The 19923-nt window shown below is 37.0% G+C and overlaps 1 protein-coding gene across 1 annotated transcript in view; it reads right to left on the bottom strand.

Annotated features, from left to right (window-relative positions):
* The window catches only part of LOC150108079 (dynein axonemal heavy chain 3-like), a 1881116-nt gene that overhangs the window by 1712474 nt on the left and 148719 nt on the right, over positions 1–19923 (bottom strand). The window contains exon 9 of the mRNA XM_090415945.1: positions 8702–8846. Coding sequence (XP_090272071.1) covers positions 8702–8846 — 145 coding nt within the window. The remainder of the gene's footprint in view (positions 1–8701; positions 8847–19923) is intronic.

The following is a 19923-nucleotide window of genomic DNA, read 5'->3' as shown; positions in this document are numbered from 1 at the left end:
TCATTTCAATGTCAGTAAAAGTAAAGTTGTGCACTTCAGCATGATTAGATATCCAATGTCATATTATATTGGTGGGGTCATGCTAGAGAAAATGATGAGACCAGGGAACTTGGAGTGTTAGTAGAGAGGAAGTTGAAGTTCAGGGCCATGTAGCAAAGACTGCAAATTCAACTCAAAAGATAACTGCAATGCTGAAACGAAAGTTCACATTTAAAGATAAGGATGTCATTTTGACTCTTCACAAGGCCTTGATAAGACCTCACTTGGACTATTGTGTGCAGGTCTGGTCTCCTGGCTTCCATTGTGATTCTGATATAGTGGAGAGAGTGCAAAGGGAGTGTTAAAAATGATATCAGGATTATGGAACGCTGAATGTGAAGACAGATGATTGAGAATTTGTAGACTGCAGACACTAACAAACAGGAGAAAGAGGCATGATATGATTGAAACTTACAAACATCTGAAAGGGTAATACAGGATTTCAGTTGATGAAATTTTTCTATTTATGGAGGGTGGGGAAAGGACAATAGGGCATCCTTGGAAGCTGAGAATGAATGCTGTTAAGAAGGGGGGTGAGGGCTAGATTTTTTTCTCTCATATGGGCATGATTGCAATGGATTGCCACTAGATGTTGTGAGAGCAAGCAGTATGAATAAATTCAAGAATAAGTATGACAGCTGGTGCATGTAGTTTGTGGCCTGGCTTGATAAATCCCTGACTGCCTGGAGGGCTCTCTTAATAATAATAATAATATTAATTAATTTAAGTTTACAGATTTTATTTATGTAATTTTTATTAGCACTGAATTTTTGAACTAGTGTCAAGAGCATCATCTTCAGTATCACTTTTTAAATTAAACAACTAGAACATAAACCAGAAGATTCCGCAATGAAAATGCGTGAACTTCTCATAGATAATATAGAGTGACAGGGTCTAAATACATTATGGTTCCAATAAAATAACTTTAATTAACAAGAGAGCATTAATTAAAAATTAATTATTTATTTATTTCAAGAAATTAAGGAGAAGTACTATTTCCCATAAATGGGATAATTCATTCCATCACTTCTGTTTAGATTTGGACAAGATAACAAACTTCCTCAGCTTTCTTTATGTAAGTGCTCCGTGAGATAATTTCTTTTATGGAGAACCTTAATCTTCTTCCAAAATATTCGATATATTGTAGAGATATTGAATATTTTCCTTTTAGTTATTGTATAAGATATTTTAATTATGGTGGTATAGACTGAAATGAAGAGATAGCGTTTGGGAATTAGGAAAATGAATTCCTCAAGTTCTTGAGAGACAACTATCTCAGGCAGCATGTAAAGGAGGGAATATAAGGATTGAGAGTTTTAGATCTGATCATTTCATCAGAAGATGTAAATTATGAATGGGGTTTCACACTTTCCTCCAGTTGGAGTGATCATGAAATGATCACCAAGGCTGTGGCTAGCCATATGAAAACTTTTGTGAGGAAAGGGTATATGTAGAAGAACAAGGTTGGTGATTTATGACAAGCTTAGGAGACAGTTTGGAGCTATAGTATGGAATAAGGAGTTGAGTGTAAGAAAATAAATGCTGCTTGGGAAATGAGAAAGAAATACATAACATCATCAATGTGTGAGTGTATTATAAAGGTCAAACAGCTGAATAATGCAAGTGTAAAATGCAAGTGTAATAAGAGTCTTACAACAACAACACAGGCTCCAAGGGAGTGGAAGGAGGGTAAAATTTTCCACTGCATTAAGGTGGTGATAAGGCTGTAGCTTCAAATTATAGGTCAATCTGTACATCTGGAGTTGTAATGAAGATACCAGAGAGAGAGAGATTGGTGAGAAGTAGGATACAGAAATCTATTGATACCAGCAGTATTCTCTTTGGTTATCAGCATGGATTTATTAATGGGAGATCCAGTTTTACTAACTTACTTATGTACTTTAACAAAGTGTCAAATACCTTGGACAGGGGAGATGTATATACAATGGTTTAATTGGATTTTGCAAAAGATTTTGATAGACTGCCATACAACAAGCTGCTAAATAAACTGAAACAGATAGGACTGGATAACAGATTTCTAAATTAGATCCGTGACTGACTGTCAGATAGGTTTCAGAAGGCTGTATATGGGAGTGCAGTATCCCGAAAGAGGAAGGAATTATTGCCTGAGTGTATTGTGAATGTAGACACACTGAATCAGTTTAAGGAGGGTAAAACTGTTCCACTGCATAAAGGTGGTGATAAAGCTGTAGCTTCAAATTATAGGTCAATCTGTATACCTGGAGATGTGATGAAAATACTGGAGCGATTAGTAAGAAGTAGGATACAAAAATCTATTGATAACAGCTGTTGGATGAGCTTCGTGTATGTGATAGTGTGTACCTCCCACGATGAGTCTCTGATTTCATGGAGGTCAGATGTTAATAATAATAATATCATATGTAAGTCCTAACTGTTTAGACTCATGAAATTTAAATGTAGCCATATGTCCATCATGATGCACAGCTGCTGATCAACATTTACTGGCCAATGAATTAGGAACCTTTATGCAGATGTACATAAATGTTACTTATGCAATGTATATGCAAAATACTTGGTCATGTGCATCACTATATGTTTTAGGCAATTATTTAAGAATTTAAGATTAAACACCCAAAATTAGATATTTTGGGTATCAGTGGGAAAAAAACCCAAATTACTTGTCTAAGAGTTATATGTGCGGTCTTAAGACTGCGGTCTGTCAGGAGCAAGATCGCCATCATTTGAGAAGCTTGTACAGACAAACAGAACTTCCTGTGCTGTGTACAGCAATTGACTGAAGCATCTAATGAAATCTGTTACCAAATCATATCTGACTAAACTATGCAACAGAGATTTGAAGAGGACTGGTATTGGCAGTCACATGCCTATATGGAAAGCACTAGTTTCTGTAGTTTCTAATTCAGTGGCAAATATGTGTATCTGTTTGGTCAAAATATGATTACCCATGCTCGCAATGGCAAAGAAATTCATTTCATCAGTTATAGTGAGAGAAAGACAAGTTAGTTAAAAGATCTGCAAGAAAGGATAACAGGAATTATGTGCAAAGTTTGGCAGAAGAAGCACAAAAGGCTGCAACATTAGGGCACATTGGAAGAAAGTAAATGTTATAAGAGATAAAGATGGTTTGTTGGTAATTGAAGAGGATAAGGTTGTTAGAAGATGAAAAGAACATTTTGACGAGATTTTAAATGTAGAACACAATACAACTGACATAATTAGAAGTTCAATAATGGAAGAACTTCCTATAAGCATAGATTTATGTATTGCATTAGTATTTATATCTAAAAATGAAATTAAGGAACATAATATAGAAAATGAGACGTGGGAAGGCTTTGGGCAATGACAATATTATTATTATTATTAAACAAGACCTCTGGAGTCAAAGACTCATCTGGGAGGTCCTTTTATCACACACACACACATCTCATCATACCATGTCTTAAACACACTCAAACTCCTTGCAGACACCACACTCTCAGGCAAGGCATTCCAATCATTCACAACTCTGCACAAAAAAAACCTGCCTCTCACTCCCCTACTCACACCCTCTTTATACAGTTTCCAGGGATGACCTCTGTTCTCCCCTGATCTCCCACTATTCTCTGTAGAACTTCTCCACCATTGATCTTATAACAACCCCTTACCAACTTGTAGGTCTCTATCATATCTCCCCTCTTCCTTCTCTCCACTAGACTCTGCAAATTACATCTTCTCAATCTTTCCTCATACTCAACATTCCAGAGGTCAGAAACTACCTTAGTCAGTCACCTTTGGACCAGTATATGAAGACTTAATATATGCAGTATATACGCAGTATATGAAGACTCCATAATTGAGGACTAATTACTGAGAGAGTCCATAAGGTCTGTTATCCAGGTGGGAGAATGAGTAGGATATTAAGGTGTTGGACATGAGGAAGAAACGAGCAAGAGAATTAGTCATGATTGATTAAATGAATCAATGAGGATGAATATTAGGAGACTATTGAGAAAAGTGAAAGATAATAGCATAGTAGAAAAGGTTGTCAGTGTGTTGCCCAGGTATGACGATGATGAGTTGTGACAGAGAGCCAAAATCATGAATGATATGCTAGCGGAGCTGTGTGAGGAGAAGGGAGTGGAGTATGATGTATGCCATGTGTTGGAAGGAAGAATGAAATTATACAGGCATAATGGGTTGCATTTAAATAGCTTTGGAGTGAGTGTACTGGAGAAAGTGTTGCTGATGGAAGTATAGTCTGTGGAAGTACAGTGTGAGATGTGTGCAAGAGATCCGAAGAGAGAGAGATGAAGGGAAAAATCAGTAGAGTGGTACTGAAGAGACAGAAGTGTTTGGTGGTGGAAATAGTAGTAGTGTGAGAGAAGGAAGAGAAAACGGGAATACAAGAGGAAGAGGGAAACGGGGGGAAGCTCGGGTGAACAGGGAGACATGGCATAGTGAGAGTGGATGTTGAAAATGGAAGAAGGGACATTGAGACTGAGCAGATATATGTGGTAAGTGGTGATTAAGATGATTGGGCAGGTATGATGGGAAAATCACAACCAACACATGGCTTGAATAGGACTGGCTATAGACCTAGACATGAACTGCTGTGTTTGTTTATAATTGCCAGAAGTATCAGAAATAAGAGGGATGAAATAGTTTCAGTGATTGAGTTTATTCGCACCAAAATCATTGGAATAAGTGAAACATGGTTGAATGAATTAGAGATAGTTGTTGGAAGTTTTTCTACTTGATTATACTATAAATTAAAGATGCCAAGAAATTATATTCTTGTTTTAATCCTTTATCCAAGTGTAAGCAAACAAAGTTTGCACATGAACTATTTTCAAGCCTGGGCAACAAGTATAAAGAGCTCATGACTTCACATCACTTGCCTTAGTATCCCATAATACAAAGCACATATCAGTGGAACACTTCCAAAAACTATCTCTAATCCAGAATATTTTAATAATAAGGTGTGACATCTTTTGGCTACTTGTATACAGAAATATGACTCCTGCATTACATCAAACTTGGTATCACCTCTGGGTCTGGCTATCAATGACGAGACCTCAATAAAGGTCGAAACCAGTCTGGGTAGTGACCATTCCAATAATGCATAGCATTATACATGTCCATAAGGATATGTGCTTTGCATTATGGGATAGGAGGGAAGTGGTGTGAAGTCATTAGCTTCTTTACACGAGTTGTATAGTCCTGAAAATAGTTCAGATGCCAACTTTGTTTGCTTACATTTGAATAAAGGATTAAACCAAGAATATAATTTCTTCACATCTTTAATTTATGGTTGAATGAAGATAATATCATAACAGAAATAGAAATGGCAGGACACAGTATTTTTTTAGGGAATAGAAAGGGCAAGAAGGGAGGGGGGGTGCTGCTGACAATAGCAGGAGATTAAGTCCACATAAGGTAGACATGAAAGAGAGAAATTGTGGCAATGGTTATGAGGCAGTATGGTGTAAGGTGGAGGTTGAGATAAAGACATATTTAGTTGAATGTTGCTATAGGTAAGAGAATGTAGAGGGAGGTGATGAAGAAATGCATAAAAAACTTGAATTAGTGAACAAATAATGAGAAATTTTTATAGGGGATTTTAATTATGGCAGTATAGATTGGAATGGAGATAGCATTTGGGAATAAGGAAAATGAATTTTTCGAGTTCTTGAGAGATAACTATCTCAGGCAGCATGTAAAGAACAGCACGTGAGGATCGAGAGTTCTAGATCTGATCATTTCATCAGAGCATGTAATTGTGGGAGAGATATTTCACACTTTCCTCCAGTTGGTGAAAGTAATCATGAAGTAATCACCTGTGTTTCGGCCAGTCATAGGCAGACTGTGTGGAAAGGATATATGTGGAATTATAAGAGTGGTGATTATGACAAGTTTAGGAGACAGCTCGGAGCTATAACATGGAACGAGGAGTAGAACGGTGAGGAAATAAATGCCGCATGAGAACTGAAAAAGAATTACATAACAGCATCAATGTGTGAATATATTCCAAAGGCCAAAAGGCTGAATAAGGTAGATGTAAAATAGATGAATGTGGAACATAAGCAAGAAATCTGGAAAATGAAAAGAATTACAAATATCAGTATCAAAAGGTGACAAAGAAGGGGACTGTTCTTTCAAATTTTTTTTTCTGCTATGCTTTTTTGTTCCATTGGACTCAGTGGCAAGCTAGGTGGTCTGTTGAAATAAGTAACGGGTCTGTTGAAATAAAACAAAAGGTTATGAGAATATATCAGAAATAAAAACATATAATGAAAAGCTGTTGAATTTCATATTAATAAATTATTGTAAATGATAAACATTTATTAATGTTGCAGGATTAAATTTAAACAGCACTGGGAAAGGAATAAAAACTATATTAATTCTTCATATATTTTGTTTCAATCACAAGACACATCTTCAACGAGTACAGACTAAAACTTCTAACATACTCAAAACTAAATGAAACGTAGATATAAGACTGAAGTCATAGTTAAGTAGGGTACCCTCTGTGGGTATCTGTAGGAGGTATTGGTTGTAAACTAGAATTGTTTCCCATATTTTGGCAAGTTTCTTGCATCCATATTTATGAACATAAAACATAAAATGTGGAAAAAGAAGGTACTTTGCAGGAAGTACAAGATGAATAATGGTAATAATCAGTCACATGAAGAGTATAAAGAACAAGCCAGGAGATTGATTTAGTAAGGATATGAGCAGAAATTAACAAATCTGGCAAAGAAAAACTTACAGAGTTTTTTAGATATGTGCAAGTAGAAGGAAGAACGATCATGGTGAAATGAAGTTAAGGGATGAAAGTGGTAGAATGGCAACTGCTGCAGAAGACATCGATGAGGAATTCAGCAATCATTTTATAAGAGTTTTTCATCCTGATCAGGGTGGGATCATGAGGAAATTAAGTGTAGAAGAGAGGATGGCTTAATTACAAGTCAGCATGAGTTATTTGAGAAAATATAAACTTGATATCAATAAGGCGATAGGATTTGATGACATATCACCACACATCTTAACACGTCCATTGCCAATCACGCGATATCGCGCGATGCGAGTTCTCGTCTGTCGGCCGATCACGCGTCATCGCGTGGACGTCGCTATCAAGTTTCTAAGCGGAATAGTATAGTGGCCACAGCGAAACGGCGCGTAATATTTATATTGGCCACTAGGGAAGGGATCAACTTTCGTGGAGTGGGGATGGCCGCCAGCCATTGTCTATTGTTTATGTTAGCCAGTGTGCACAGTGGCGGCGTTCGGACAAGGTGACGATTTTGTTTAGTTATTCGTTGATTTAGCATGCTTGAAGTTTGGTTTTTATTTATTTTGAGTATATTTTTTTTTTTTTTTTTTTTTTAGTAAGTTCCCTATAAATGTTGATTTTTGATAATTATTTTTTTCTATTTGTACGTTATTTTTAAAAATTCTATATGATTATAAAAGACTGATAATTAAAGTTATAATTATTATATTTAAATGTTTTTTATTTGTAAAATATATAACTTATTTGACCGAATTACATATCACGTGATATCACGTAATAGATATTTAGAGTACATAAATCCTATGTACATAATAATAAAAGCATATAAATAATATATTTAACTTATTTTGAGCACAATAAAAACTAAATAAAAAAATTTGGCCACCACACGAAATTCCAATTTTCAGCTTGGCAATGAATGTGTTAAGGGAATATTCCAGGGAATTGACATTGGCATGCCTGTTTAATAAAAGTCTTGCAACAGCACAGGTTTAAAGGGAGTGGAAGGAGGGTAAAATTGTTCCACTGCATAAAGGTAGTGAGAAGACTGTAGCTTCAAATTATAAGCCAGTCTGTATATCTGGAGTTGTGATGAATACTGGAGAGATTGGTGAGAAGTAGGATACAGATATGGGTTGATAACAGCAGTATTCTCTGTTGTTATCAGCATGGGTTTGTTAAGCAGTGATCATATTTCACTAACTTAGTAATGTACCATAACAAGGTCGGAAATACCTTGGACAGGGGAGATGCATATACAGTGGCATACATAGGTTTAGTTAAAAAGGCTTTTGATAGACTGCCACTCAACAAGCTCTTAAGTAAATTGAAACAGATGGGATTGGATAACAGACTACAGAGTTCAATCAGTGACTGGTTGTTGCATAGTTCTCACAAATTTGTATATGGGATTGCGGTATCCTTAAAGAGAAAGGTTACTAGTGTTGTGCAGCAGAGGTCAGTTTTGGGACCAGCTCAATGTTGAAAAGTGTAAGGTTTTGAGATTTGGTAAGCAACAATGGGATGTGAAATATGCGGTGAGGAAACTTTAAAAGAAGTAGAGGAGATGAGAGATCGAAGAGTGATGGAGGACAAGGAACTGAAATTCAGGGGCCACATTGAACAAGTTCTAAAGACATCACATTGGATAATGGTAATGATGGAGAGGTTATGATGTCATTGTATAAGTCTTGATAAGAAATCATATGGATTATTGAGCTCAGATTTGGTGGCAGGGTTTCATGCTGATGAAGATATATTGGAAAGGGCCCAGAGAAGATTCACAAAGGTGATAAGTGGTCTTTGGAATGTGGAGTACAAGGACAATAGTCAGATGTTAATAATAAAAATAATAATAATGTCTAGTAATACCAAAATGCAACTTACCATTATACCATATATCATAATTTTCTAGAAATCTCAAAGCAGTACGCCACAGTTTATCATAAGGATCCTTTGTTTTCATGAGCATGTCTAATAATGGATGATCAGATTTTTCCCATCCAAGTAAAGACTCTTCTTCATTAATATCCTATTGAATAAAATATATTTGAAGAAAATATTTTATTTAAATAATATTTTAAAGTTAAAACTTTTTATAGCTAAAATTTAATATTTCATAAAGAAAGAAATAGTTTTTATTTTTTATAAAGAACTGGATTGTCTCAAGAGAGAAGATATTTACTGATATTAAACTGAGTTGAGAAGTGTGTGAAAGATGAGATGAAGCGAATGGAAGAGAAAAATGCAAGGCAAATCAGAGTAGTAGTGAGAGAGAGAGAGTTATGGGAATGATAGAAGAGGAGAGAATAGAAACAGTAGAAGAGAGGAATGACGGACTTATTAGAATGATAGAAGAGGAGAGAATAGAGACAGTAGAAGAGAAAGAATGAGCAAGTTGCGAGAAAATGCAGGAACCATGGATAGAGAAATGCCAGGATGGCAGGTAAGTAGGGGAATACAGAAAAAAAGTGTTAGAGGAGAGAGAGAGAGAGAGAGAGAAGGTACCAGGTGAGCAATCAAGGAACAGAGTGGTAAGAGGTGTGATGTACGGAGACTCGATATCCATAGTGTGCAAGATAGAATGCAAGCGTAGCATTTTCCTGCAGGAATGATAGAAAGTGTGGCCATGGCAATTAAGCAGGTTGAAAGGGTGGATAAGATGATTGTGAATGTGGGCACAAATTACTTGAGAGGCACTGTAAATCGCGTGATGAGAAATCTGAGATTCATGCTCGAGGTTGTGCAGAAGAAAATTCGCAGGGAAGATATTGTGTTTTTTTTTCCCCAGGTATGATAATGATGAACTGAATAGAAGAGAATTATTAATGAATAGCATGATAGTCAGAATGTGTCAAAAGAGAGGCTTGGAATACGTGGATGCTTGGAGGGCATCTGAAGACAGAAAAGAACTGCATGCAAGAGACCGCTTGCATTTGAATGAGGAAGGATGTAGGCATCTGGAGAGATTTCTGCTCCCTGAACGAGTAGGTATGTCAATGCAGGGAAACTAGAACTATCAAGGTGGATGGAAACAGGGGTGTACATCAGGTAACGATGAGTGCAGGGGGAGTCAGAAAGGAATAATTATAGGTATAGAAACAGTGACATTTTTATTCTTTATACTAATGCCAGGAGTATCCAGAATAAAGGAGATGAATTGGTGGAGCTGATAGCATCAGCCTGTCTGAAGATTATTGGTATCTCTGACACATGGTTGACAGAAGATGATATAATAACAGGAATAGAAGTAGCAGGGTACAGCATTTTTCGAACGGATAGGAAGGGAAAATGCAGTGGCGGAGTACTGCTTATGATAAATGATGATGTATGTCCTTTTGGAGTGGAGGCTTTTTGGAGGGCAGTGACACTAATGGTTTTGAAAGCATATGGTGTTAGGAAGAGGGTGAAAAGATAGGATATTTAGTGGGGTGTTGCTACAAGACAAGGAGCAGAGAGGGTGAAGAGCAGGAGATGTTCAGACAGTTGAGCTTGGCAAGTACAAGAAGAATGATTGTTATGGGAGATTTTAACTACAGCAGTATAAGCTGGGAAGAGAAAAATTCATGTAGTAATAAGGGGATGGAATTTCTAGAATTCTTGAGGGACAAATATCTTAGGCAACATGTAATAGAGGAAAACAAGAGTTTCAAGAGTTTTGTATTTGGTCACAGCATTAGAAGTGCTGATTATAATTGAGATGACATCTCTTCCCCCAGTTGGAGAGAGTCATTATGTGGTTTTGACTTGGAAGATGAATAGACAATAGACATTCAGGAGTATTAAAGAGAATGGAATATATGTGGAATTATAAGGCAGGTTATTATAAAAGTCTTAGATATCAACTTAGAGCAGTTCCATAGAGGAGGAGGAATCGGAACGGTGAGATATCATTAGTGCTTGGGAAATTGTGAAGGAATATTTGTTAGCAAGAATAGTAATCTGTATTCCACGAGTGCAGAAGGGGCCACAATTTGGTGTCAAGTTAATGCAAACAATATCAAACAGGAACTACAGGTCAAGAAGAGATTACTGAAGAGATATAAAGAGAGAGGTGGAGAGCATATGCATGAAGAATATAAGACTCACATCAGGAGAGTGACTAGTATGGTAAGGAAGGCAAAACTGGAATGAGAAAATATTGGCCATAAGATCCAAAGAAAATCCTAGGGATTTTTTCGCTATGTAGCCAGTAGGAAGAGAAATTATTGTGGAAGAATGACATTGTAGGATAAAAATGGAATAGAGTGACTTGTGCATAGGACATAGTCGAGTTGTTCGATGAGCACTTTTTGGAGTATTTAATCCTGGAGAGGTAGGTTTTAAATACAAGAGTGATAGGATAGGTTTGAGATTTAGAGGTTCAAAAGGAGAGTGTGTTTCAAATACTGAGTATTCTGGATGTCAATAAACCTGTGGGACTGGTTGGAATTTTGCCACGGGTTTTGTGAGAATGTGCTAAAGAACTGACAGCTCCGCTGACCTAGCTTTTCAAAGAAAGTCTTGCTATGGGAAATGTACCCAAGAAATGGAAGGAAGGTAAGATAGTTCCATTGCATAAGAGCAGTAGTAGACTGGAACAAATTATAGACCAGTTTGTGTTTCATCAGTGGTTATTAAGATCTTGGAGAAATTAGTAAGGGACCATATAAAGTGTAGGGCAGATGAGCGTAAGGCCATGTTATCTGTGAGAGTTAATATGGATTTGTTAAGGGGTGCTTTTGCTTTAGTAATATGATTGCCTTTTGTAATAATGTGACAAGAGCGGTTGATGAGGGAAAGAACTGGTAAGGAAATTTTTTCGATTTTGCAAAGACATTTCACAGGGTACCACATGATAAGCTGATATTTAAGTTTGGGTTTAGGTGTCAGTTTAGTCAACTGGATTCAGTATTGGCTATCTAATAGGTATCAGAGAGTTGTGTATAGTGGAGCAATATCAAGGAAGCAGAAGGTTACAAGTGGGGTCCCACAGGGCTCAGTACTGGGACCTGTATTGTTTAACCTTTATGTCAATGATATTGTCAGTGGATTGCAGGGAATACTCAGTTGTTTGCATATGAGGTGAAGCTAGGAAGGGTTATTAGTAATAATGCAGACGTGGCAGACCTGCAAGAGAAACTGAATAAACTGGATAGGTGGGCAAAGAAATGGGAGTCTCAGTTTAATGCAGCAAAATGTAAAGTCTTGAAGTTTGGGATGCATCGATGGGAGGCAGTATACTCTGTTGGAGGAGCTGTAGTGCAGGAAGTATGGAAGACAAGAGGTCTGGGTGTGATGATTGATAGAAACCTGAAATTCAGGAAACTTATTGCAAAGGTGGTGAAGGTAATCCAGAGGATTGCTGCAATACTGAGAAGGATGCTGACCTGCAGAGTTAAAAGAGTTATCATTCCATTTTATAAAGTCCTGATCAGACCAAACTTGGACTATTGTTCTCAAATTTGGTCTCCATGTTTTGAAGGGGATAAATTAACTGTGGAACATGTACAGAGGTGGATAACAAAGATAGTTTCAGGACTGTACGATGATAATTATGAGGATCGGCTACGGGAATGTGGACTGAAGAGTTTAGTAGATAGAAGGAGAGGTGATATGATTGAGACTTTTAAACTGTTAATAGGTAGTCAGAGGGTTGACACTGGGGAATTCTTTCACTCGGTGGAACAGGGGGGAAGGAGCGCAGGCAAGGGACCATCCCTGGAAGTTACAAAAAGAAGCTGTGAGCAAGACGGTGAGGAGTGGTTGAACCATGGAATGCATTTCCTGATATAATGGTAAGATCGCAAATGGTCAGTGAGTTCAAGGAGTGGTATGATAGATTTTCCTAAGAAGGACCTCCCATGATGAGTCTTTTGACTTCATTCAGTCCTGATTCATAATAATATTAATATTCTTTCTTTTTAAGGGCATTTGTAGATTATTATTAATCTACAAAATTTGTAGATTAATAATAATATTCTTTCTTTTTATCAGACCTTATAGTCACACAACTCATTATGTATTATATTTACTATTCTATGTATGTTACCACTTACATAAATGTTATTTAATATTCAAAAGTTAAAGGACAACTGCTATTGAATCATTTGCTTTTTTGACTATAATCTTACCTTTAAATATATTATTATTATTACTTTATAAATAATAATAATATATTATTACCTGTTTTTGTTTAGGAGTGTCCCTTATTTTAAATATTGGCTTTTTTACTCAAGAAAATTTTTACGGCATCATAAGTGTATTTTAAAGGAAAATACAGCAGAACAATTGAGGAAGAAAATTTGTGCATACCTTGTTTTGATGCTAGGATGACTTCTTCTCCATATTTCTGCTGTTAGGCTGTTAAAAGAGGAGGGGGTGGGGTGTTTGATGCAAGGAGTGAAGAATAATTTTGAAAACCCAGGTTTTTTCTAAAATAATATATATACATATATATATATTATTATACTCAAGGGCGCTTCTTTGAGGAAGGGAAAGAGTTTTATGGGAAAACTGGGGCAGGGGAGAACATTAACGGGGTGCGAGCCATTTCGGTCATGTGACCATCATCGGAACATTTTCGGGATGAGTGTAGGGCTATGCCACGACCGTATGTTGTATATGCCAAAAAAGGACATTTGTTGTCGCTTATTGGTCGGAGGAATGACCTGATTTGTAAATTGTGGAGCTTCCAACATTTGGAAATTAGATGGGTGGACGTTGATTAAGTTTTCATCACATTTTATGGCTATTGTTTCGGATATGCTAAGCATTTTTTGTTGTCTTGTTTGTCTATTATTATGGCCTTGTCAATTTGCGGGATATGTTTCAGTTCAAGGGTGTGAGCCACTATTATTGTTTTCCCTGTACTCTGTATTCTAATTTTCTTTTTGATGTTGTGTTGTTTTTTAGTTTAAATGTTCCGGAATAGGGATGTTACAGTCCCGGAAGTGTTCTTGTAGTCTAGTCGATAAAGACCTAATGGTAGAGCTTGTGTAGGTGATGTCACAGTCTTTTTGGCAAGGAAATTTGTAGACTACGTTGTGGTGTTCAAATATCTCTTTGTGTGTGTGGGAGCAATTTAGTGGGTTTTAGGAGAGTTGCTAATTTTTGGTTCGTGGTGAATACTAGTTTATAGTCTGTGTGTTTGTTTGAAAATGTATTTGTAGGCTTTGTATGTGTTTTGGATGTATGGCAGTTTGATGACCATACATGTTGGGAAGTCAGTTTTGGTTCTATTGTTGTTATGATAGGTTTTTGCAGTTCTGTTTGCGTAATTTATTAGTTGTGTGGGATAGTTGTGAATTTTAAAAATATGTGTTAAATTTTTTAATTCCGTGTTAAGATAATTACGGTTGGTTGAGAATTTGTAAGCGTTCATAAATTGTGATAGGATGACTAATTTTTTAATGGAACATGGGTAGTGTGAACTGAAATGGAGGTAGTTTCTGATATGTTTGGGTTTGTGGTATATTTTCATGGCTATTTCGTTGTTAGTTCTGATTAGTGTCAGGTTTAAGAAATTGATGGATTTGTTCTGTTCAGTTTCCATGGTGAATTTTAGTCTGTTTGTTGCTGTAATTGTTGAGGGATATTTGTAAAGAGGTGATGTGTGTGGGTTTACCAATGCATAGAATATCGTCCAAGTATCTGCCATAAAAGGTGATGTCAGGGGGGAGGGAAGGGTAGAGTAGGAATGATTCTATGTGTGGCAGGAATAATTCTGCTAGTTGTCCACTGATGTTTTGGCCCATAGGGAGAACAAAAATTTGAACATATATGTTGTTGTTGAACTTAAAGAAGTTGGCTGATGTTGCAAGTGTGATCAGGTTAATGATGTCATTAGGTGTTAATTTTATGCTTGTGTGCAGGGTGTGGTCCTCTCTAAGTAGTGTAGGAAGTCTAATGTTCTGGGGACATCCACGTTAGTGTATAATGAAGTTGCATCCACTGAGGTGAGGACATCATCTCAGGATGAAGTAATGTTATTTATTTTCTGGAATGGGTCGTCCATATTTTTAATCATAGAGTTAAGACATCATAAGTATTTTGATATTTGATATATGAGTTTGGCAACGAATTTTGATAAGGGTGCTGTGGTGGTGTTTTTGTAGGAGACTATAGGCTGTATCGGGTAACCATCTTTGTGGGTTTGATGTTCTCGAACATATAAGGGGTGCACGTGGTGTGGGGGGGATTATGTTTTTTATTCTGGTTTTGTCAATCTTGTTTTGACTTTTTAAGGTGTGTATGGTGCTGTTGATTTCTTTTATGAGGTTGGGTGGGTGGGGGGGATCATTTTCAATTTTTTGGTAGGTGTGTTGGTCATTTAAGATGGCCGTTATTTTGTTGTGGTAATCGGTTTTCTTGATGATGACTACAGTATTGTGTCGTATAAGATGCCGTATGTATGACAAAGAAGATATAGTGGAGATATATAGTCATCATCATCATCATGCATATCAAGGATTTAGGCCTTGCATGACCTGTTCCGGCCTTAGAAGTCATCATTGAATCGTTTAAGAGGACTTCCTGGTTTTCTTTCTTTCTCCTAATGGCTTGTACTTGAAGGCTTGTTTTGGTAATCTTTCTGTTTTCATTCTTTGAATGTGTTCCATCCATTTATGTTTATATTTTTTAGTTTTTTCTATTACTGGTTCTTGGTTTAATTCTTTCATAATTTCTTTGTTTCTTTTGTGATCAAATAGGGTATACTTTGCAGTTTTTCTCATAAACTTCATTTCTGCTGTTATTAATCTTTGTTTGTCTTTTTGTTTTATTGTCCACATTTCGCTTCCATACATTAAGACTGGTAGGACTAATGTATTGTATACTTTTAGTCTGGTTTGTTTTTGAATTAGGTTTGGTTTAAATATAGAGTTAATTACACCTGTTATTTTTAAATATTTTGCAATTTTTACATTTATATCTTTTTCATTTTCATATGTGATCATACATCCCAGGTAGTTAAATGAATTCACCTGTTCTAAGATCTTGTTATCTGTTACTATTTTAGTTCTTGGGGGATCTTGTCCTTTAAAGGCCATAGTTTTTGATTTTTCGGTTGATATTATCATACCATAATCTTTGGATATCTCATTTAGATCTAAAATGGCTTTCTGTAAGTTATCTTCAGAATTTGTAATTATTATTTGGTCGTCGGCAAAAAGGAGGGTGTTTAAGTTCACTGTAGGAGAAAGTTTAATTCCTTGATGTATATTTTTATTCCATTTTATTATTACTTCATTTAAGTAAATATTAAAGAGTTGCTGAGAGGGGACATCCCTGTCGGACCCTTTGGTTTATCTCTCTCGTATATGATAGCTTGTGATTTAATCTTATTTGTATTTGATTATTTTCTTATATACTTGTGATAGCTTTTAGGATATTATTTGGTATTTGTCTTTCTTTTAATATGTTAAATAATATGTTTCTTTTAACTTTGTCAAATGCTTTTTCAAAGTCAATAAATGCAATATGCGTTTCTAAATTGTATTCTCTTCTTTTCTCTGTTATTAATTTTAGGCAAAAGGCTGGGTCTATACATGATCATCCTTTTCTAAATCCATTCTGTACTTGATAACTAATAATTAAGGAATTGACAGCTTACATTAGAAATATAAATTAAAACAACTTCAATAAATACTTTCCAATATTTTGGCAATGTCACATTGCCATCTTCTTGGGAACTTAAAATAAAGAACAGGTGCACGCAAGTACTACATAACAGCAAATGAGAACCGAAGCGAGGAAGCTACCATTTTCCTAAAGTCCCGATGGTGCCCCCTGGCGGGCTATATTGGTAGTTATTGGCCTTTGGACTGAAGTTCTTCTGATATATTATTATTATTATTATTATTATTATTATTAAACAAGACCTCATGGAGTCAAAGACTCATCTAGGAGGTCCTTTTATCTCACACACATCTCATCATACCGGGTCTTAAACACATTCAAACTCCCTGCAGACACCACACTCTCAGGCAAGGCATTCCAATCATTCACAACTCTGCACGAAAAAAACCTGCCTCTCACTCCCCTACTCACACCCTCTTTATACAGTTTCCAGGGATGACCTCTGGTTCTCCCCTGATCTCCCACTATTCGCTGTAGAACTTCTCCACCATTGATCCTATAGCAACCCCTTACCAACTTGTAGGTCTCTATCATATCTCCCCTCTTCCTTCTCTCCACTAGACTCTGCAAATTACATCTTTTCAATCTTTCCTCATACTCGACATTCCAGAGGTCAGAAACTACCTTAGTCAGTCGCCTTTGGACCCTTTCCAACATCTCTTCATCCTTCTGAAAACCAGGTGACCAAATCTGGGCACAATAGTCCATGTGTGGCCTAATCAAAGCCTTATACAATGGAACAAGAATCTCCCTACTTCTACATGTCAGTGTCCTCCTCATCATTCCCAGAAGTCTTTGTGTTGTCTTCACAATTTTGGCGATGTGACCCCTAAATTTTAGATCCTTATCCACTATCACTCCCAGATCTCTTATTTCCTCTACTTCCAACAATATATTCTCACCAAGCATAAATTCTGCATCCCATCTTTGTTTTCCAAATTTTAAAACCTTACATTTTGCAACATTGAACTCACATCCCCATTTGCTTGCCCAATCACTCAATTTATTCAAGTCTTCTTGCAAGGCCACAACATCTTCACTACTCTTTATGGTTCGTCCCAACTTTGCATCATCTGCAAACAACTGAATATCTCCATCCAAATCTTCGCCAATATCATTAATATACAAGTTAAATAGTAATGGCCCTAAAACAGATCCCTGAGGCACTCCACTAGTGACTTTCCTTTTCCTGGATATTGCACCCCCATACACAACTTGTTGATACCTATCAGATAGCCAGTCTCCAATCCAATGCACTAATCTAATATCCAACCCCATCTGCTCTAGTTTGACTGTCAACTTATCATGAGGCACTCTATCAAAAGCTTTTGCGAAATCCAAGTATATTACTGTGTATCCTTCTCCTCTGTCCAAGGAAGCAGTCACTTTATTGTAATAAGTAAGTAGATTACTAAAACACGACCTCCCTTTAGCAAATCCATGCTGTCCATCAAAGATTATACCATTGTTGTCAACCCAACTCTGGATCCTAGTTCTCACAAGCTTCTCCAACAACTTAACCACAACACCTGACACACAGATAGGCCTATAGTTTGATGCTTGAGTTCGATCACCTCCTTTATGAAGTGGCACAATCTTGCCCTCCTTCCACTCTTTAGGGACTTGACCAAGTGCAAGACTCGTATTAAAAAAATATGTCAAGGCAGGTGTCAACTCTCTGGCACATTCCTTCAGAATACGCGGTGATATATTATCAAGTCCCACAGCCTTATTTACATCTAGTTTACTCAACTCCCCAAACACCTCTTGCTCACTTACAGTCAGTCTCTCCTCCCCATCATCAACTGCTCTTAATCTCTCCATGAAGTCACATTCACAAGATTGAAAGATCTTTATGAACTGCTCATTAAGTATCTCCACCACACATTCTGCAACAGCTGTCTTTATACCATTTCCTCCAATCAATGTCATCCTTCCTTTTGCTGGCTACATATCGAAAGAACTCCCTAGGATTCTTTTTAGCTTCATTAGCTAACTGCTGTTCATACCTCTCTTTAGCTACTCTCACCAACCAAGTCATTCTCCTTGCCTGGTCTTTGTAGAACTCATGAAATTGGTTACTTCCACTTCTCTTATGCTGCCTCCACAATGCCCTTTTTCTCTGTATTGCATGCTTAATCACTTTATTCATCCATCTCACACCTAACTTATTTAACCTTCTCACCCGTGGTATACATTTAGACATTGCATCCACTAAATATTTTTTGAAAATCCCCCAAGCTGCATTGATCTCTTTTCCAGCTAACTCCTCATTCCATGCTACACCTGCAAGCTGTCTCCTGAGCTCTTCATAATCACCCCCCTTGTAGTTCCACATATACCCTTTTTTCACAGGGGTCCTTGCACTGCTGGCAACCACCCAAGTAATCACCTCATGGTCACTTTCGCCAATTGGTGGATGATTTGATACCTCATTGATAATTACATCCTCCGATGAGATGACCAAATATATGTTTCCCAAATTTGGTGCAGTCTTATGCACCCAAATTTGTTGAGGTTTGGCATGTTCCTAAGGGCTGAGGCTGATTCCATGAATAGTCTTTCATATTTGAACTTGCTGCGGTGTATTACTGTGGCTTTCTTCCACCTTATTCTGTGGTGGGTATCCAAAGCATGGTCTGCAAGCCCAGAGTGGCTGTACTGGTGAAATCGGATGTAGTCCTTGTGTTCTGAGATTCTGATATTTGCTGTCCTGCCTGTTTGGCCAAATGGAGTTATTAAGACACTATACAACAGGGCAAAACTTATCTGTTCAAATGATCAAGCCCTAACCACTGAACTAAATCACATCCTTAACACTTTCTCAGCCAATGGCTACCGCCCCCCAAAAAAAAATCCAAAAAATACTTAAACCAGTTATTCACAACCCACCCCACCCCTTCACAAAAAAGATTACTCTAAATCCATCACCATCCCCTATCCTACATCCAAGGCACCTCAGAAAAAATCAACAAAATCCTAAAAACACATGACTTAACCTCTAGATACAGTTCCTAGGAGTTAAGTTCACATTATGGGTAAATATCAAGAATAGTGATCGGAGCTTGCTCCACCCTTTGTATGAGTTGCCTCAGCTTGCACTACCTTCAAGGATCAGTTGCTGCACTATCCAGGTATTTGCTTACGCTTGGAATCGCTGATCTTTATATAGTTTCTATATTTGGCATGAAACTCTTTGAGTTTCATGCCGAATTCGGCTAAGAAACAAAATTATTCGGCTAAGAAACAAAATGGGATAATATCTCTAAACTTAAATATGACTTAATCGCCTGTTACAGACCATATAGAAAATTGGCATCCCTTATCTGCTCCACTAAAAACCAACCACTTCCCCTAGACCTACCTGGTGTATACCAGGTCCCTTGCAGCTGTCAATTGTCCTACTTTGGCCAAACAGACAGGACAGCAAATATTATTATTTTTTCCATTCTATTGGGGGGATACCAGTTGAATAAATTTTATTTAAAAAT

Source organism: Typopeltis vanoorti, chromosome 3 (assembly GCF_054136105.1).
Source record: "Typopeltis vanoorti isolate ZY-2024b chromosome 3, IOZ_Tvanoo_1.0, whole genome shotgun sequence".
NCBI lineage: Eukaryota > Metazoa > Arthropoda > Arachnida > Uropygi > Thelyphonidae > Typopeltis > Typopeltis vanoorti.
Note: the sequence above shows the minus strand (reverse complement) of the source record. Positions and strands in the feature narration are given on the sequence as shown.